General features: G+C 49.0%; 1 protein-coding gene across 1 annotated transcript; it reads right to left on the reverse strand.

Annotated features, from left to right (window-relative positions):
- Positions 1-13,966: 13,966 nt before the first annotated feature.
- RSAD1 (radical S-adenosyl methionine domain containing 1) lies at positions 13,967-20,876 on the reverse strand. Its single transcript, XM_060081571.1, has 9 exons — positions 20,581-20,876; positions 20,057-20,190; positions 19,736-19,940; positions 16,967-17,332; positions 16,718-16,781; positions 16,149-16,296; positions 15,883-15,937; positions 15,016-15,119; positions 13,967-14,880 (listed from the first exon to the last, which is right to left on the reverse strand). Exons 1-9 carry the CDS (start codon positions 20,752-20,754, stop codon positions 14,763-14,765), a joined length of 1,368 nt encoding a protein of 455 aa, XP_059937554.1. The 5' UTR covers positions 20,755-20,876; the 3' UTR covers positions 13,967-14,762.
- Positions 20,877-21,326: the final 450 nt, after the last annotated feature.

Genomic DNA, 21,326 nt, shown 5'->3' on the forward strand with positions numbered 1-21,326 from the left:
GTGAAGGGGGGGTGGGAGGAAGCAGGACCAGGCTGGGAGAGCCTCAGGCTGTGTTGCAGATCCGACAAAGTCCTGGCCAACCCAGTGTGGACATCTGGGAAAAGAATGTTCATTCCGAGGTTGTCAGCTAACTGCCCTCCTTGCAGGAGAACAGCAAGTCCTTTCTTGAAGGGAGGTAGGACCAGTTCACATCCATGGCTGCCACTGGAACTCTGAGATATGGAGGAAAGTAAACATCTCCTCTTGTTCTTAGGAGCTTAGGGTACACTCTAGCGAACAAGGCAAACACTCCTGAAACTCTTATCCGTGCACTCAGCTTCTGGAAGGTCTTGGAACTTTGGGAAGTTACACAGCTTGTGGGTAGCCTGGCTGTGAGTGGGAGAGAGGCCTGGGGGCTGTTCAGGGAGGGTACGGTGCAGGTTAAAGGACAAGGGGAGAAGGGAGGCGGGGGAGGGGGGCGTGGTCAGGCAGGTCCACAACCTGGCAGGGCTCTGCCACCAGCCCCTGAGTGACCTTGGGCAGGTGCCTCCCCTTTCTGTGTCTCCATATCACCATCCTCATCGTGAAGTTATTGGACCAGATCTGAGCTGGTTAACCTTTTGAGAATCTGAAGAAAGCTAGGAAACTTCTCCCCAGAAATGTACATTTGATTTTTTTAAAATTGTGGTAAAATACATGTAACATAAAATTCACCATTTTAATGAACACAATTCAGTGGCACTTAGTACATTCACGATGTCGTGTAACCATCACCATTTTCTAGTTCCAGAACTTTTTCCTCATCCCAAAAGAAGCCCTGTATCCAGTCACTCCCCATTCCTCCCCACCCCTCAGCCCCTGGCAACCACTTATTTACTTTTCTGTCTTTTTTGATTTGCCTATTCTGGATATTTCCTATAAATGGAATGGTACAATATTTGGCCTTTTGTGTCTGACTACTTTTACTAGGTATCATGTAAAGGCTCATCAGTGTTGTGGCACATGTCAGTGCTTCATTCCCTTTTATGGTTGGACAATATTTCATTGTATAGGTACATACCATCTTTTGTTTATTCAGTCATCTGCACATTTGGTTTTGCATATGGTTTTGCACTCAGTTCCAGGGATTCCCTGACGTTCACTCGCGTGGCCCTGGCGTGGGATGGGCTGAGTTCAGGGTGCCTTAGAAAAAGAGTTGGGCCATCTGAAAGTGGGTTTCCAACTCTAATGTATGTGCTCATGGGCTAGGGATTAATCACAACTTGGGAAAGGCAGGATGTAAGTGCTAGGCAAGCCTTCTTAGGGGAGTAGCATTTGAGGTGGGCCGCTAAAGACAAGAGTTCAACAGGCAGGTCGGGTGGCAGGCACTCCACATGAGGACACAGCAGGAGGCAATCCCAGAGGGGATAAAGCACAAGTTCAGGGGACAGTGTCACGTAGCCACTGCAGTGTCCTCCTAGCACGGCGGCTCTGAGCAATCTCTTCAAGCCCGGAGAGGATGAGGCGGCTGGTTTGACAGAGGACAGGACATCAATTATTGCTTCACGTCTCTGTTTATTTCCACGCAGCCAGGTACCAGGCCTGTGGGCAGCTACTCTTTGCAGAGGCTAAAGAGCCTCCCTAAATAGAAAGTGTGTTTCTTCACAGGCTGCATCATCCCTTTCCAGGGACAGCCACCCTCCCAAAGCCTGAGGCTGCAGAAGTCTGTCTGAAGACCCTTGCATCTAGCTCACCTGCTTCAGGTCTGTCTCCAGCCTCCTAGTCCATCCTAAAGCTTCTGTCTTACCTCCACATACACGCCTGTCCGTGTCCCCTATCATCTGCATCACCCCCCTCCTTACATCTGGCCTTCCCCCCACACAGCTGGCTCACTCTCCACATCTGTCTCATTCCCCTTAAAATCTGGCTGCCCCCTTAAACGACTCATCACACCACTCCCCTTCTCACTAGAAACTTGCTCAGCTAACATGCAGCAGGAATCTCACATACTTCTTGGCCCTGAAGTCAGGCCACAGCTGGACACTTCCCAGGATGAACTGACTTCAGCTTCAGGAATGATGCTCAGACCCCGGGCACCACCTCCAGGCTCAAATTGCTCTTCCTCCCTTCTGGGGCAGGACACAGGGGAAATGTTTTGGAGGCCACATAGAATAGGAGTTAGGAGCAAGGGGTCTTTAGAGTAAAACGTGGGTTTGCATCTCAGCGTTGCCCCGTCCTAGGCCATCCGTCTCCTCTTTAGGGTGGCACAGTGCTGGTCTCACAGGGCTGCGCTCACCCTCTAATGTCTCATCCTGTTTTGCTCTCCTTAGAATCCTTATCCCAATTTCTGTATGGTCTGTCTCTCTGCCCCACTAAAGCGTAAGGTCCAAGGGAGCAGCAGCCTTGCCTGGCAGATTCAGGGATGTATCCCAGTTCCTGGGGTGGTGTCTGGTACCTGCAGGCCATCAGTAGAGGCTAGGGATGGGGGAAACCTAGAGAAACGTCAATGGGCTCATGGTAGCTGTCTTCCGATACCTGTGGGACAGGAAGAGAGCCTAGCTCCTCCAGAGCAGCAGCGCTCAAAGGCAAAATCGTAAACCACAGTGACACATCCCTGGGAGGTTTGCAGCACGACTTACCTAAGAATCAGAGCTCCCTCCTCGTGCGGGAGTCTCATCGCAGGCCCTGGGACCATCTGCTTGGGCTGCTGTTAAGGACGTGTCTGAGATGGGTGGACATCGAGTTCTGGGGTTCTGGGTTGAGGCTCTCCGCCAAAAGGAAGGTTCTCTGCCCAAGCCCCCATCCTTTCTAGCTGCTTGCTAGGGACAGGATCCGGGCCCAGGGAACGGCTCACCTTGGGGCCTTCATCCTCTAGATTGTGGGGGTACCTGCAGAATTGCCCCATTCCACCAGTGAGGACACTGTTCTAGTGGCCCATGGCCTAGAACTGGGGCTGCTGGAGGATGAGGCGGGAGGAGGCTGAATTAAAAGCCCTGGGCCCGAGTTTCTTTCAAGCTGTGCAACCCAGGCCCTATGCCTCCCCCTCTGAGTCTCATCCACTCCCTTGCAGAAGGGGTTCAACACTGTCTTCATTGACTTCCCAGGATCACTGCGAGAAAAAAAAAAAAGTGTATAAGTACTCTGAAAACTGTACAGATGAAAGGGGTTCTAGTTCAGGCCCACAACCCTCAAACCCACTAGATAATTTCTCTCTTAGACAGTGCAGTGAGCAGAATAATGGCTCCCCAAAGATGTCCACACCCTTATCGCCAGAAGCTGGGAATTTGTTACGTTACAAGGCAAAAAGGACTTTGCAGATGTGATTAAGGATTTTGAGATGGGGAGATTATCGTGAATTATCCAGATAGTCCCAATGAAATCACGAGGGTCCTTCTAAGAGGGAGGCAGGAGGGTCAGAGTCAGAGGAGATGTGATGATGGAAGCAGAGGTCGAAGTGACACGGCCATGAGCCAAGAAAGGCCGCAGCCTTTAGGAGCTGGAAAAGACAAGGAACCGATTCTGTCCTAGAGCCCCCAGAGGAACACAGCTCTGCTCACACCTGATTTTAGCCATTTCAGACTCCTGACCTCCAGAACTATAATAAATTTGTGTTATTTGAAGCCACTAAGTTTGTGGTAATTTGTTATGGCAACAGTAGGAAATGAATATAGACAGAGTCATATAAACACTTTCAAATCTGATACTCCAACTCTTTTTCAATATTTCTTCTCAGTCAATGAAAGCTTCTGTGGTTACCAAGTTAGCTCAGGACTCCCATGTTTTCAGTAAGTAGAGTACCGCTTATCCTGAGCTCCATTTTAGTGGAGCACGCCAAACTTGACACACCCAAGTTAGAACCCCTGCTCAAAAATTTTCCAGCTGGGTGACCTTGGGCCAGGTCCCTTAACTTCTGGAGTTGTGAGAATTAAAGATGATTCCACTCAAAAACTCTTTCCTTTCACAGAAGTTAAGGGTTGTATCTAGGGTTACCAGATAAAATACAAAATGCCCGATTAAATTTGAATTTCAGATAAAACAAATAGTTTTTTAGTATAACTATGTTCCATGCAATATTTCATTGTTATGAACTTACTCAGTCAAAACTTATTCATTGTTTTATCTGAAATTCAAATATAACTGGGTGTATTTTTATTTGCTAAATCTGTCAACCTTAGTCTTGTTCCAGGTCACATAGCTTGTAAGCAACAGAGCTAAGCTTCAGTCTCAGACCTTTCAAGCCCAAGGTCAATAAGCACCCTGCTCCATCACAGGCTTGGCTTTGAGCAGATTAGCTTAGCCACATAGTAGCCTGGATTTACAACCCAATTGAGGCTTCAAAAACAAAAGAAGTTTGAGCTTTGAAAATTCATTTCATATCTTAAAAATATATAAAGTGATTATGAAATAAAAATTTAAAACAACAAATAAATGCTTATATTTATTATATAGGTACATATGTATAAAGTGTATAAAATCAACACTGAGTATGAAAAGTGAAAGAAGAAACTGCATGCCAAAATGCTTTAATGTATATTAAGAATGTGAATATACCTCTAACATGCCTTTCAGGACTTTTTTCCTTTTGCCTATGTGGACCAACCCATAAGACCTGTGGAGTTTAAACGGCAACTAACCTTACTGGGGGTTTATCATGGACTGGGCAGCCTTCTAAGCACTTTATGCGTACTGACTTCTGTTTTTTAAAATTGAGATATAATTCACATAAAACTTTATGTAACATAAAATTTACCCTTTAAAGTGTACAATTCAGTGGTTTTTACTATATTCACAAGGTTGTGCCACCACCTCCGTCTCGTTCCAGAACATTTCCATCACCCCAAAAAGAAACCTGTATCCATCAAGTCACTCCCCACTCCCTTCTGCCTTCAGCCCCTGGCAAATACTACTCTATTTTCTGTCTCTATGGATTTGCCTGTCCTGGACACTTCACAAACAGGAAATCATACAATATGTGGCCTTTCGTGGCTGTAGCATAATGTTTTCAAGGTTAAATCCACATAGCACATATCGGTATTTCATCTCTTTTTATTGCTGTATTGTAATATTTTGCTGTATTAATATACCATGCTTTATTTATCCATTTATCAGTTGATGAGCATTTGAGTTGTTTCCACATTGTGACTCTTGTGAATAATGCTGCTATGAACATTTATTTGGATATAAGTTTTTGTGTGGACATATGTTTTTTAACTCTCTTGGGTACTTATCTAGGAGTAGGATTGTCGGGTCACATAGTAATTCTATATTTAACTCTTGGAGGAACTGCCAGACTGTCTTCCACAGCAGCTGCATCATTTTGCATTCCCACCAGCAGCGTGTGAGGGTTCCAATTTTTCCATGTACTTGGCAACACTTATTTTCCTTTTTTAAAATTATAACTACCTTAGTGGGTGTGAATTGGTATCTCATTGCAATTTTGATTTGCAGTTCCTTAATGGCTAATAATGTTGAGCAGCTTTTCATGTGCTTTTTGTCCATTTGTATATCTCCTTTAGAGAAATGTCTGTTCAAATCCTTTGTCCATTTTTTAACTGGGTTGTTTTTCTTTTGGTTGTTGAGTTGTAGGAGATCTTTATATATTCTGGATATTAGACCCTTTTCAGATATACAATTTGCAAATATCTTCTCCCATTCTGTGGTTTTCTTTTCATTTTTTTTCTTTTTTTTCACTTTCTTGATAGTGTCCTTTGACACACAAGATTTTTAAATTTTGATGAAATCTAATTTATATATTTTCTCTGGTTGTTATAGCTATGTGTCCTGAGTTCTTGAAAGTTTACAACAACCATGCGAGGTGGAGCACCCCATTTTACAGTTGAGGACACGGGGGTACAGCAAGGGGAAGCACCTTGCTCAGGATTAAGCAGCTAACAAGCGGCAGGGCTGAACACAAGCGCTCACACTCCGGGACCCGGGCGGGAATCATTCGCCGCTCCTGCGCTCAAACTCAGTTTAAGGAGTAGGATCCTTACATTGTCCCTGGATCTTCAGACCTTATTCAAGATTAGGACAGCCTGCCTGGCAGTTTTCATAGCTCACCTTTTATTGTTCATGAATTCACCTGAAGGGTCAGTACAGGGTTGGGGGCGTGGGATACTGAGGCCAGCGGGGAACAGTGGCAGCTTCCCCAGTGATGTAAAGCAGCCTCTGTGAGCCAAGGCCCTGCCCACCTCGTCTCCCATCATGGCTGCCAAGGCCTCAGACGGGATCTGGCCTCTCACTTCGGTCCTAATCAAAATAAGAAAGGTCAGCCAAGAACGTGAGGCCTGTGTAAGTTGGTCAGGTTCAAGGGCAAGGGGAAGCCCCCAGCTGAGTCAGGGACAGCAGGAATGGAGGTAAGGAGGCCCAAGGTCTTGGAGAGGATGAGGCGCAATGGGCACCAGGAGAGACCTAACCCAGAGGTAGGGGCAAAGGAAAGGCGCACTCTGGTGGGAGTGTCTCCCGGTGTCAGGGTCTTGGAGGCAGGTAGGGGCAGCCCCACCTGCATAGGTCAGCCACCTGAGGAATGGGGCCATTCCACTCTAACCTGCTGGGAGAGGGCAAGGAGCACTGGTCTGAGGAGTCACCTAGTGAGGGACATTCCTCCTACTATGGGCGCCACTGCCTGGAGGCTGTCCTGTGGCCCACACCCACCTGAAAGGTAGCAAGTTCTACACTGGGCCAGGGGGGGAATTTTCCAGAAACCCAAGGCTACCTACTGACAAGTTTCAGCATGACAAAGAAATGACAGGTCTCTTTCTGTCTTGTCAGGAACCAGGAATTCTTGCTTGGAACCTCCTTCCTTAGGGCTAGCATGCCCAGGAAACTGTAAATCACGATGAAAACACTAATAGTAATAACTACCACTTTGTCAAAAGTGCACTTTGTGCCAGGAACTGCACTCTTCCATCCATCCATCCATCCATCATCTCCAACCCTACAAAAACCCTGAGGAAGGCATGGTACCTGCTTTCAGAGGTGAGGAAATGGACACACAGGGTGAGTGACTTAAATAAGGCTACCAGCTAGTAATGATACTGGCCCCTCATGGAGGCATTGCTGTAGCAGCCCCTCAGGCCACACCCCAGGAGCCTGACGCCGCCTAACCTCACCCCCAACCCCCGAGGAAGTAGGAAGAAGGGGCTACTGCTCAGGCTGGACGTGAAATCTCTGTGACCCAAGAGGAAGAGGCGGGGCCAAGTGGTTTCGACAGACACGGTGGCCGAGGGCTGCTGCCGTCCCTCGTTCACTACTCAGGGAGCCCAGCACAGGACGCAACTCTGACACTGGCTGGTCCAGAGTTTCTGAAATACGTCTGAGCATCAGGCTCACTGGAGAGCGTTTAAAAATACAGATCCCTGGATACAGAGATTTGGATTCTATAGATCTTAGGGGGGCCCAGGAATGCACATTTCATGGAACCTCTGGTACTTCTGACGCAGAGCCAGGTTTGAGAACCTGGGGCTGGTGCAACCCTTTCACTAAACAGTCGAGAAAACCCCGTCTCAGGTCAGGGAAGTCCTACAGGTGGGAAGCAGCAGAGCAGAGATTTGGTCCCAGGTGGACACAGCCGTCAACAATAGACTGCCTCTCCTGGGAGGAGAAAGCCAACTTGAAAGTTGACCATATTTCTGAAGCCCGGAACTGACAGAAAAAGTCACAGGGCAAAAGATGGACTCAAAATATAAATATTTGAGATTTCTAGAAAACTCACTTCTGAAAAAATAAAAATCTATGAAAGATAAAAAGGACAGCATACTGGCAGCAATACTTGCAGTGAATAAGACAGTTAATATACTTGTAATTATTTATCTATGTAAACGATTCATTTAACTTGATCAGGAAGTCATTAAGGCTAAATAAGCAATTGGCTAAATGAAAATGAGCAAAGAGCTTAAATGTGCACAGAACACAATAGTTAGTAAACAAATATTTAATGGAGAACATTTCATTTGGTTGGTAAACTTTAAAATGTAAATTGAAACAAGGTACCGTTAACACATTAGATTATTTTTTAAACTATATTTTTATATATGTACCTATATGTGTAAATTCATAGGAATAGATTGGGGGGACTTCCCTGGTAGTCCAGTGGTTACAACCCCGCACTCCCAATGAAGGGGGCTCGGGTTTGATCCCTGGTCGGGGAACTAAGATCCTGAAAGCTGCACAGCGTGGCCAAAAAACAAAAAAAAGAAAGAAAGAAAACGATTGGGAAGTTGTTTTCTGATTGCCTCAATATCTAGTCTCACCCTTTTTTATTAACCTAGTGCTTCTATTATTAGGAATGGTAAGGAAGCAGCAACATGCTTATTACCTGGAATGCAGACATGATGGCTGGAGCTCCAGGGACTATATTAGACCATGTGGAGATCTTAGGGATGGATGCTATGAAATGAGGATACTGAGCACAAAGCCTGTGTTCTTCATGACCAATGACCATGGGTCCACTACGCTAGCCCTGAAGTGCTTTGTCTAGACTTGTTTTATGCGGAAGACAAATACATTTATTTGTTTAAGCTTATGTTACTTTGAGTTTCTGTCATGTGCAGTTGAACCTAAACTTAACTGATACACACATCAAACCTATGTGGAAGTGTAAAGGGGACTATGCTATGGTATTGCTTACATTTATTATTATTACTTTTTACATTAAGAATGTATTGATGTATTATTTATATAAGCATCTGTTTTGGAGCCTCAGTGAATTCAGCTTGAGTATGAGCCCCATCACCTCCTATCTATGTGACCTGGGGCAGTCAATTTCTCTGTAAAGTGGGCATGATAATAAGAGAACTTATTGAGTTGTTGCGGTGCTTAAATGAATTAATGCAGATAAAATGCTTGGCACCATGCCTGGCTGACAGCTATTGCCGTACTACATTATGCTATCACATAGGCACTGGTGGTGGCAGAACCAATTAGAAAAACCCAGGACATGTTTTTGAGTTAAAAAAAAAAAAACAGGTTGCAAAACTGGCACATGAGTATGATCCCTTTTGTGAAAAATTATTTTATTTCTACATAGATATGTATATCTATGCATCAAGAGATGTCTGGAGGGATGGCTGACCAAATGTCGTAGTGGTAATTCCTGGATACTAGAAGCTTTGCTTTCATCTATATGGTTGAAAAAGAGCATTATTATTTTTTGAGCAGGAAAATTTAAAAAAAAAAAAAAAAAAGGAAAAGCCCCTTGGAAAACAATATAACAAGTCTCACCACGAATCATCAAAGCATCTATACCCTTTGACCCAACCATCTCACTCTTGGGGATTGACCTGAGGAAATAATTCAAATGAAGGAAGAACCTATATCCATAAAAACATGCACTACAGCATGATTTATAATAGATAAAAACGGTGAATCACTTAAGTGCCTTACATTAGGGTAATACCTATTATTCACCCATTGGAACATTGTGCAACAATTAAAATGAGAAAGATGATGACCATGTAACAACATGGAAAAATGCTTATGACAGACTGAGAAGAAAAAGGAGCAGAATGCAAAATTAGATATGTCAGGAGCACAACTGGGCAAAAGTCTTGCATGCATTTGGAGGAGGACTGGAAGGGAGCACAAACAATTGAATTTGTTGGGGTCACTAATTGTAGATTTTTTTTTCCTTTTTCACTTAGAATTCTGCCTAATGTTTCTATAATGTTCTTCGTATAATTTTTAAAATTGGCTTTAGAAATCCCCTCATGGAAAAGAAGAGAAAGCAGGAAGAGGAAAAGAGGAGGGAGAAGATATGGATTCTCCCAGAAGCAGGGTCTGGATGAGAAGAGTTCAGAGGCAATCTGAACACATGGGCACAGTCCCAGCTGGATCTTCTAGCTGGGTGGCCCCAGAGGCTGCATCCCCTCTGTTCTCTGACTCAAGAGTAATCAGGTGGACCAAAACCGTTGCCTGAGTTAGGGAGTCAGTACGCTAGCTGATAATAAAGTGAGGGTTAAAAGTGTTCTCCAGGGCTTCCCTGGTGGCGCAGTGGTTAAGAATCTGCCTGCCGGGCTTCCCCGGTGGCACAGTGGTTGAGAGTCCTCCTGCCGATGCGGGGGACACGGGTTCGTCCCCCGGTCCGGGAAGATCCCACATGCCGTGGAGCGGCTGGGCCCGTGAGCCATGGCCGCAGAGCCTGCGCGTCCGGAGCCTGTGCTCCGCAACGGGAGAGGCCACAACAGTGAGAGGCCTGTGTACCGCAAAAAAAAAAAAAAAAAAAGAATCTGCCTGCCAATGCAGGGGACACGGGTTCAAGCCCTGGTCTGGGAAGATCCCACATGCCGCGGAGCAACTAAGCCCGTGTGCCACAACTACTTAGCCTGTGCTTTAGAGCCCACGAGCCACAACTACTGAGCCCACGTGCCACAACTATTGAAGTCCGCGCGCCTGGAGCCCGTGCTCTGCAACAAGAGAGGCCACCGCAATGAGAAGCCCGCGCCTCGCAATGAAGAGCAGACCCTGCTCGCTGCAACTAGAGAAAGCCCGTGGGCAGCAATGAAGACCCAACGCAGCCAAAAATAAATAAATAAATAAATCTATTTTTTAAAAAAAGAGTGTTCTCCAGATGGAATCACTTGGAAAAATTGATCATGCTTGCTATTGATGACCAGCGGGCTGGCAAGGGCATGAACTGCCAGGCCTCCTGGAGGGCAGTTTGGCACAGTGTATCCAAACGAAGGAGGCGTGTCTCCTCAGAGTCAGCAACCCCATGCCTTGGGATTTAGCCTAAACCTAAGGAAATGATCAAGCCAGTGCAATAAAAACATTTACATAAGATGTTCATTACAGCGTTTATAAAAATAAAAAAGTAAACCCTCTGTTTCATCAAAAAGGAATTGGTAAACTAAATTTCGGGATCACCATGCAGTGGTACACTAGGAAGCTACACTAAAAAAATAGGATGTAGATACAAATTTGACATGAAAAAATGCCCACCACATCTGAGGCAGAATAAGAAGGCTCCAAAGCAAGATGTGTATTTTCCCCTTTTTGTAAGAGTATCTATCTAAAGATGCTCATCTGTATGTAAGAATTCCTGCTAAGACACAGACCAAGATCTAAAAGAAGTTAATCTTTGAATGGTGGGGTTACAAACTGGATCAAGCAGTTTAGTCTCAGTTATATTGTTGCAGTAACAAACAACCCCAAATCTACTGGCTTACAGCAGTGAGTGTTGCCGTCCCACTCCCGCTCCTGTCTCTAGTGGTCAGCCGCTCCTCTGCCCAACAACTTCTTCACTCTAGGACCCAGGTGGACGGAGGAGCCTCTATTTGAACCCTGCAGGTCTCTGTGGTGGAGGAAGGAGATGGTGGACCACCCACTGGCTCTTACAATCTGTGCTGGGCAAGTCTTACAGCCCTTCCCAGGTTCAACAGGGCAGGGATACATAAGGGTAAACATTTTGGACAATAAAACAAGCTACCACATAAGTTATTTCATCCTTGTCTTAGTCCATTCAGGCTGCTATAACAAAAATATGATAGCCTGCGTAGCTTAAACAACAAACATTTATTTCTCACAGTTCTGAAGGCTGAGAAGTCCAAGATCAAGGTGCCAGGAGATTTGGTGTCTGGTGAGGGCCTGATTCCTGGTTCGTAGCTGTCTTCCCTCTGTGTCCTCACACGGGAGATGGGGCCAGGGAGTTCTCTGAGGTCTCTTTCATAAGCGCACTAATCCCATTCATGAGGGCTCCATCTTCATGACCTAATCACCTCCCAAAGGCCCCACCTCTGAATACCATCCCCCTAGGGATGCAGTTTCCACATATGAATTCTGGGGGGAACACAAACATTCAGTTTATAGCAATCCTGTTACTTAAAGTCCTTTCTTTGCAGAATGCAGTTCTTTCCCAGGAAGTGGATGGTCTCATGGAGATGGGACATGTGGGTTCTCCAGGAGGGAAAATACAGACACCGAGACCAAGCACCAGGCAGAGATGGCAGCTTCAAGCCTGAGGCAGAGGGACCAGACAGAGGTCCGGATTTTGCTTAATTTAAGAGACAGGTCAGTCAGCCTGACCCACGATAAGAATAAAACAACAGTGTGACAGAAAGTTCTAGATGTCCAGAAGTATTACGCCAGTTCTCTTACTTACTACTTATATGACTTGAGTCAGGTTAGAGGGCCTCTTTGAATGTCCGCATACATAAATGCAAATTAAAATAGCTGTCCTGGGCTTCCCTGGTGGCGCAGTGGTTGAGAGTCTGCCTGCCAGTGCAGGGCACATGGGTTCGAGCCCTGGTCTGGGAAGATCCCACATGCCGCGGAGCACCTGGGCCCGTGAGCCATGGCCGCTGAGCCTGCGCGTCTGGAGCCTGTGCTCCGCAACAAGAGAGGCCGCGATAGTGAGAGGCCCGCACACTGCGATGAAGAGTGGCCCCCGCTTGCCACAACTAGAGAAAGCCCTTGCACAGAAACGAAGACCCAACCCAGCAAAAATAAATAAATTAATTAATAAAAATAGCTGTCCTGCTTACTTTACTCTGTTTGATTGGGCATGGGGGGCGCTGCTCAGTCGTCAGCCCTAAAATTGTCAGCACTCTAGGTGGGGAAGGTCTGGGCCTTCAAGCTGTAACCACACACTCACATACATTACATTTCCCCAAGTCCTCTCATCACCTCATCATCAGAGTAGCTTGTTCACCGCTCTTATTTGCGTCCGTATGCTTTTCAACAGGACAGGTGAAAAGATGACAACAGAAGTCTCCATACGGAGGAGGAGAACCCCTTTGATGGATGAGCCCAGGAAGGTCTGAACGCAGAGGGAAGGACCTCACTCCACTTGGTCAGGTTGGAATTAGCCTTGTTCCCCTTTTTTCTCCTGATCCCGGCCTCTCAGGATGGAAGATGACGGGGCTTCTCAAACCGGCCTGGTCACTAGAGCCACTTAGGAAACATTTAAAAACTAGATTCCTGGGCTCCACCTTCCAGGGACTCTGATTCACCTGGTGAGGGTGGGAGGCTGAGTCACAGAAGGTGACCTATGCCATCCCCACCCGGCTCCCATCCAGCCCCTCTGCACAGGCCTCGTGTGGTGCCCCAGCAGGGAGGGCCCAGGCATCTCAGGTGGCACGAGCCTTGACAGCTGGGAGAAACCTGAGTGGGCCCAGGTTATCTGATGGCGCACCTGCTCTGGCCCCGTGCTCACATCTTGAATATCAAGATCAGGGGAAGGCTCAAGAAGAGGCTCCCCAGGCAGCACAGGTCACCCTGCAAGCTGCGCCGGGGCCAAAGGAGGTAGTAAGAAAAAAGCATTTCCCCTTTCCTGCTCCCAGCCCCTCAGAACCAAATGCACTGCAGGCTTCCACAGCCCATCTACACACCTTCACTGATAACCCTGGAGTTTATCTCTTCACACATCTATCAACATGGTGGCCGAGTTCCTCGAGGGCTGGGACAGGTCTTATTCCTCTCTGCATGCCGCTCAGAGCCTGGCACACTATTAGTGCTTGCTGAATATTTCATAAATAAAGGAGAGGGAGTTAACACTTACCATGTTACCACAGGTCAAAGAAGGACTGATATTCACACCCACCAGGCACATGGGAAACGCACGTGCTCACCTCTGAGGGGTGGGGGGAACCCTATCCTTAGTCACCCAGCTAGAGACTGAGCTTAGCATGCCCTGATTTGCAAGGGTACTAAATTACCTTTGACATCAGGGCACCCTTTGATAAGTTATGGAGCCTCTTCACAGGAAAATGCCTCCCTCCCCACCGCCCCCAAAACCCTGCATAGAATTTATAGGTTAAGGGTATCAGTCCTTAAAAAAAAGGGGAAGCTCTTTTTTTTTTTTTTTTCTGCGGTACGCGGGCCTCTCACTGTTGTGGCCTCTCCCGTTGCGGAGCACAGGCTCCGGACGCGCAGGCTCAGCGGCCATGGCTCACGGGCCCAGCCGCTCCGTGGCATGTGGGATCCTCCCGGACCGGGGCACGAACCCGTGTCCCCTGCATCAGCAGGCGGACTCTCAACCACTGCGCCACCAGGGAAGCCCTAAAAGCTCTTTTTTTAATGGATGCATGCCAGTTAATGAACATAGATGGAATGACAGAGTCAGAAATTAACATTTTGCAACCCCCAATCTAATCATTGATTTAGGCAAGGATCATTGATGAATGCTAAGATCACTGGGCAAATGACTGTCAGGAAGGAATCTCAGCCCTAGACTAAGGCTCAAGCCCCCAAATCAGGATCCCACACTCCAGGAAAAAGCCCAGACAAAGGATAAGACCACAGCCAAGGCAGGCTCCAGATGGGTTTATTAAGGCCAGGGGAGAATTACCAGGCTCTGATCTTTCCTGAATTCTCCCCTCTCCTTTCCCTCTTAGATCCCCCCACCTTCACTCTCTCAAGGGAAAAGGCTGCAGTGGGGAGGGGACTGGGGGGCACTCTGGAAGTACTGTGAGGCTCCTGACGCCCAAACATATCCTGGCTGCCGAAAGAGAAGAGGCAAGGCTTGCTCTGATCTTTCCCACTGTTCTCAGAGTCCAGCAGGCTGCTGTGCTGGACATACATGTCCTGTCCTGTACTGTAGGAGCAGGAAGCCTGAGAGCTCTATTTCTCAGCATCTCTTGCCAGCCAGGATTTGTTTAGAGTCTACTGATGAGAGGCACCCACAGAAACCCTTACTCCTTCTCTGGCAGTGGTGGGTACACTTGATGCCAGTTCCCAGACCAGAAATGTCCTCCCATCTGCCTCACTGTAGCCATTCCCCTGGGGATGCCAGGGCTGGGCAGTGACCAGAGCCGGGACAGCACCTGCCAGTGGAGATGGCAGTGTCACTGAGACACAGGAACACGTGCTTATCCTCCTGGCACAGGGGAGGGAGTTCTCTGTTGCCAGGCCTCCTGGAGCCGAGATAGAAGGGTCGGCAACATGGAGTCCAGCACAGCCAGCCCCTCCCAGGAACACCGAAGACCCCTGGAAAAACAAAGAGGCCTGGCTGTGACTGTGCCCTCTTACCAGTTTCAATCATCACCCTCCACCAGTGCCAAGGCCCTGGCACCCAAAGGCCCCTCCTTGTCCATCTTCCTCACCTCCCCCCACTCAACACACCTGCGATCCAGCAGCAAGAGGCCCTGTTCCAGCAGCTCCTGCACCTCCTTGTTGGCTACAAACAGGTCCCACAAGGTCAGCTGGGGCTCAAACTGCTGCCAGTGCTGGAGAGACCAGAAGGGGCAGAGATGCAGGGACCACAAGGTGGGGAGCTGGCGGGGCTATTCTAGGCCACCTGTCTGGGGGTGCAGTGAGGGATGAGGGGTGGGTCCAATCCAACACAGGGATCTCAGAAACTGACTGTCACGCACACCAGGACCAGGCCAATGGACCAGCAGGGAGGTGGGCACCTTCAGTCCTATTCCATGTTCAGGCCAAACCCAGCTCCCAGCCAAGCCAGGTCTCCCTTTGCTCCTCCCCTCTCCCTGCTCTGGTCAGAGTACGGTCAGCCCCGGCCAGAGCTCTATGGCTCTGACTTCATCCAGAGCAGTTCTGAGCTTGACTGATCTTTATCTACTGCACTTCCTATCTGAGCTTTTAGCGCTGCTTTAAGAATATTTGAAAACTCTTAATCTAGTCTATTCCCTTAGATGACTGAGAAAGTTGAAATTCAGAGGTGAAAGGATGTGTGCCTAAGGTTGCAGTAGATGGGGACCAGAGCCCGGGTCTCTCTGCAGCCCTTGTCTAGGGTTCTCACCATTGCCCTATGCTGTTCATCACTCCTGCCCGTCAGGCCTCTGCTGGAGCAAGGCCCTACCTCTAGCTGCCAGTCCCAGAGGAATGGGAGGGGTGTGTGTGTGTGTGTGTGTGTGTGTGTGTGTGTGTGTGTGTGTGTGTGTGCGCGTAGAAGTGAGTGAGACAGAGTGACTCTGCGAGGCCTAGGAGGAGAAAGCAGCGTGCCAGACCCCTTGACCTCTGACCTCTCACCTGGTGAGTGATCCCCACGTCTGTGCGTAGTCCCATGGCCAAAACTTCCTCCAGACTGAAAGAAAAACCAATAAGGGGTCTTGGAGAGCAGACTTGTGCTTCTCCCATTCTTCACACCCTATGCTGGGATGTGCGTATGGGGGGTTTATGGGGATCACGCAGTATGGGGCGGGGAGGGGGCACGGCAAGGTGGGAAACAAAGGTGTGCGGGTAGGTGGTTTTTGGGGTAGAGGGGAAGCCTGAGGGAAGAGCCCTCGGGTGCTCACAGCGCCAGCTCGCCCAGGGGGATGCGCCTCCGGGTGCCGTGACCAAACAGCATCACCTCCTTCATCCAGTTGTCAGGCTCCAGGGTCTGGATCCGAGCCTCTCGGGTGTGGCCCCCAGCCCCCTGGGGTATAAATCGCCCATGGGCTCCTGACAACATCAACAACCACCCCCACTTTAACAGCAGCTAACACTGTGTGCTTGCCAGATGTTAAATCAGTGGTTCTCAAAATGTGGCCCCTGGACCAACAGCATCTCAGATGCCAGAAATGTAAATTCTGAGTCCCTGTCCAATTCCAGAAGTTCTAGAATTTGGTTGGGGCCCAGTTGGGTTTTAACAAGCAGTCCAGATAATTCTGATGCCCACTAAAGATCAGGAACCACAGTGCCAGGCACTATGCCAAGTGCCTCAAAATACATACTTAACAGCTCTACAAAGTAGATAGCATTTTTTGCCACATTTTACGTATGAGGAAACAGAGGCTTGGAGAGCTTAATAAGTGGCCCAAGAGCACACAGCCGTGACACTGCCCTCCTGAGTCATCCCACCTAAGGGTCACAGGGGACTCACCAGGTCCGACGCCAAGGTACTGACCGCACTGCCAGTAAGTCCAGTTGTGGGTACTCAGCGCCCCCTGTGGGAAGGGAGGGAAGAGTCAGTGCGGAGAGAAGCGGGTGGGCCTGTCTCTGCTCAGGTAAGGGCACCTGGTGAGACTGTCCCACCACCTCGGGCTTCGGAAGCACCTTTCTCCCCAGAGAGCCACAAGTGCCTGGTCACGCCTCAGCTTGCCCGTGCCCCACCTTCAGCCACAGGACTTACATTCCGGGCGAAGTTGGAGACCTCATACTGGCGGAAGCCAGCCTCCCGAAGGACTGCCCGTCCCTCCTGGTACATCTCAGCGGCAAGTTCGGGGTCAGGGGCAGGAAGGGAGCCCTGCTGCACCTGGGTGAAGAGGGCGGTGCCCCGCTCCAGGGACAGCTGGTAGAGGGACACATGGTCATCACAGTGGCGCAGCAGTTTCTGCAGCTGCCCAAGCCACGGCCCCACGTGCTGTGCCGGCAGCCCCAGCATCAGGTCCACAGAAACACGCCCCGGGAAGCGGCGCCGGGCCTCCCCCAGCGTCTGCAGAGCATCACTGGCCGAGTGTGTCCTCCCCAGCAGCCGGAGCTCAGTGTCATCTAGGGACTGGAGAGAGAGGGTCAGGTGTAAGCACCTGCAGCTCAGAGGGAGACAGAAACACCTGACTGACCTTACTGCAGACACAGATACAGGGGAAAACACAGGACATGGCAGGGGGCTGGAAGGTGGAAGGTCAACCCAGTAGCAGGAGTACCATTCACTGAAGAGTCACTATGTGCATAGCATTTCTAGGCAGTGTCTAATTTATCCTTATAACCCTCCAACATTAGCTCCATTTTACAGATGACAAAACAAGTTCAGAGATGTTAAGCAGCTTGCCCAAAGTCATACAATGGTGAAGTCAGACTGGAATTTAGGACTGACTCCAAAGCCAACCATCCTTTTTTGATTTTACTTTTTATTTTGAAATATTTTGAACCTATAGAAAAGTTGCAAGAAAAGCTCAACAAACACCTTCATCCAGATTCACCAATTAACATTTTGCCACATTTGCTTTGTCTCTCTCTCTAAATATACACATATATTATTATTATGTTGAATCACTTGAGGGTAAGTTATAGACCAGGGCTGTCTAAAAGAACTATCTGCGATGATGGAAACGTTCTGTATCTGCACTGTCCAAAACAGTAGATACTAACCTCACGTGGCTATTTAAATTTTAAGTTACTTAAATTTAAATAAGCACATTCTAAGTGCTTCCTAGCATGTGGTCAGTGGCTACTATATTGGTCAGTGCAGATATAGAACATTTTAGTATAATACGGTAGCCATTGGCCACAGGCTAGTGAGCACTTGCAATGTGGTTATTTAAATGTAAAAAACTTAAATACTGTACCCCTAAATAATTAAATGTGTATTTCCTAAGAACAAGGACATTCTCTTACACAACCACAATCTAATTATAGAGTTCAGGAAATGTAACACTGATACAATCCCGTTATCTAAGACACAGTCTTATTCAAAGTTGGCCAACTGTCCCTAAATGTCTGCTGTAGTAATTTCCTCTTCCCACCCCAATCCAGGATCCAATCAGGGGTCACACATTGCATTCAGCTATCATTGTCTCTTTAGTTTCCTTTAGCTGAGATCCTCATCCTGCCTTTGTCTTTTATGACACTGACATTTTTGAAGAGTACAGGCTAGTTGTTTTAATTTTCTATTTTATTATTATTTTTTAAATTATTTATTTATTTTGGCTGCACTGGTTCTTAGTTGCGGCACATGGGATCTTTAGTTGTGGCAGACGAACTCTTCGTTGCAGCATGCATGCACGATCTAGTTCCCCAACCAGGGATTGAACCTGGGACCCCTGCACTGGGAGTGTGGAGTCTTACCCACTGGACCACCAGGGAAGTCCCCAGGCTAGTTGTTTTTAAAAATGCCTCTTAGGGAAGGAAGCTGCATGGCGAGGCCTAAATAAATAAATGAATTAAAATGTCTCTTAATAAGTCCTAGAGCTCTCCTGTACATCACTGTGTTTATAGTTAGCAATACTGTACTGTCCACTAAAAAACTGTTAAGATGATACTTCGATCTCATGTTACCTGTTCTTACGATACACACACCAAAGTCTCTTAATTTAGGTGTTTCCTCACAATTAGGTTCAAGATATGTAAGCATTTGGGGCCAGAGTATCTCAGAAATAGCGTGTCCCTCTCAATATGTCTCATCAGGACAAAGCCCTGACCCCAAACTCTATGGTAAATGGTACATGTATTTGAAGGAGGGACACAATACTGGTTATGGAAATATCACGGGCCAACCTGCGAGGAACATGTTTCTCCCCCAACTTAAAAACCTTCAGTGACTCCCTTGTCACCACTAAGCAAAACCCCAAACTTCCCAGTATGGTGCTGAAGACTTCTGGGCCCTAGCTTGCAGCCTTGTCCCCAGCCTCTCCAGTCGCAAGGAATGGCTCACAGGTCCCCCAAAACATGCAAGCTCTTCCAAATCCTGTGTCTTTTCCTCCCACACCCTCATCTCTGGTGGACTCCTCTTCCTCATTCAAACATCATGTCCTTCAGGAAGGTTTCTATGATCTTGTCAGACTGAGATGGTCTTCAGGCTGTACTCTGAGAGCATTTTGTAGAGACCCCCCTTTATAAGCAGACTTTATCATGCTGCAGTGATCTGACCACCTGTCGGCCTCCTCCTGGGTCTCCAATCATATAACAAGTCTTTTTCAAGCATCTACTATGTGCCAGGCACATAGTGCTTGGAACATTGTGATGAACACAAAGGCATACACAATCCCTGCCTCACAGGGCTTGTGCTCTACCACAGAAACAGACAATTAAGTACTTACAAAAGTGTCACCATACACTTTTTAGTGCCTACAGGTTTCTGGCACCCAGAAAGAGCTCAATAAATGTTTGCCCAATGAATGAACGTGATCACCCAGGAGAGACATCCTGGATGCCCTAGGATGAGGTGGGTGAGATGGGTTACCTGGAGGCCAATGGACAACCTGTTGACTCCTGCTGCCCGGAATGCTGCCAGCCTGGAGCTTGGGGCCGAAGTGGGGTTGGCCTCCAATGTGACTTCAGAGTCTGCAGGCAGGTGAGTTGCCTGGGCCACTGCCTCCAGGACAGCTGCCACAGTGTGGGGGCTGGCCAGACTGGGGGTACCCCCACCAAAGAACACAGACTCCACTCTAGGGAAAGAGGATGGAGAAGATGAGACGTGGGGGAGCCCTACGGGATGCCTGCACCTGTCCTATGCACCGGCCACATAATTCCCAAGACCCCGCCTACAGTCCCCAGTACCCACCGCTGCACCCCACTGAGTTGCAGCAGCGTCTGAGCCTCGGTCACCAGACAGCGTCTCATGGCAGCCTCGTCCACGCCGCGGGGGATGTACTTGTTGAAGTTGCAGTAACTGCAGCGCTTCTCGCAGTAGGGCCACTGGGGGCAGGGGGCGTGTGAACAGGACGAGAGATGACCCCGGGCTGCCCTGGCCACCTCCAGGGTTCAGTCGCACACATCCCCATCCCCATTCCTAGGTCAGTCAACAGTGGCTACCGCATCTAAGCCACGCAACTCCCCAAGGCGATTAGTAAGTCCACTTCAATAGGAGGAAATTGAGGTTCCGAAGGAAAATCACTTGGTCAAGGTCAACGAGATGGTGAGCACCAGAGACTTCAGGTCTCCGGACCAAGACATTTCCCTGCCGGGGAAAGGGTCCCAGACCTCGTCTGGGAGCGGGGAAAGACGGCAGGTGGGCTCGCAGCGCGACAAGCGCCTCCTCGCCTCCGGCCCTCCGCGCCCGAGCCTCCGCCTCCCCTCCCCACTCACGTGGACGTAAAGCGCTGCGCGCTGGCTCCCGGGCGTAGGACCCCGAGGTCCTCCCGCGTCCTCCGCGAGGCGGCGCCTCTGGGTCACCTTGGCGGCCTTCACCCAGCCGCGGGCCCGAACACCGGGGAGCGCCGTGCCGCACGCTGTGGCGGGGCGGCCCGGTGCGCGGGCCATGACCCGAGATCGAGACGAACCCAGGGCAAAGCGTCCGGTGTGCGCAGAGCCGAGCCCGGTGGACCTCCCGGGCGGAAGGAAAGGGGCTGCGTGGCCGCGCCCTGTGTCGGAGCGCCGCCGGGAGGGCTCCGGGCCGCAGCGCCACCTGCTGGGCACCGGTGCGCTCACCGCAGCCGCCCGGCCGTCCTTTCTCTGGCGGCGGGAGGGGTGCGGGGAGCTCCGCAGCTTTTGGCACCCGTCGAAGGCGAGTTCCTGGATCAATCCAGGAACTCTTAGTTCGTTCAATGGGTTCCTTCATATTTTATGTGCCTGGTTCAGAGCTGGGCGCTGGGGACATCCAGATGCATAAGACCAGGGCACAGTACAGGTGCATGAGACAGGACGTAAACCAACAAGAGACAACAGGCAACCGATTTTAATTCAGCACTTGCTGGATACCAGGCCGGTGTGCTCCGTGCCGCGAGGCGGGTCTGTTACAAGGGATGTGGAATCAGTGGGGTAGGACAGGGCACTTGGACTGAATGTTGCAAGAGCAGAAAATCCCAGGGGGAGTGGGCTTGGCCAGGAGAGTG

The sequence above is a fragment of the Mesoplodon densirostris genome, chromosome 18 (assembly GCF_025265405.1).
Source record: "Mesoplodon densirostris isolate mMesDen1 chromosome 18, mMesDen1 primary haplotype, whole genome shotgun sequence".
Lineage (NCBI taxonomy): Eukaryota > Metazoa > Chordata > Mammalia > Artiodactyla > Ziphiidae > Mesoplodon > Mesoplodon densirostris.

Bases quoted from the DNA above. Each gene is read 5' to 3' on its own strand.
- RSAD1 (XM_060081571.1), bottom strand. From the start codon at position 20,754: ATGGCCCGCGCACCGGGCCGCCCCGCCACAGCGTGCGGCACGGCGCTC. The intron at 15,938-16,148 runs GTGAGCACCCGA...TTTTTCTTTCAG, and splicing joins CCCCTGGGCGAGCTGGCGCT to TCTGGAGGAAGTTTTGGCCA. The intron at 14,881-15,015 runs GTGTGTTGAGTG...TTGTTTTTCCAG, and splicing joins CTCTTGCTGCTGGATCGCAG to GGGTCTTCGGTGTTCCTGGG.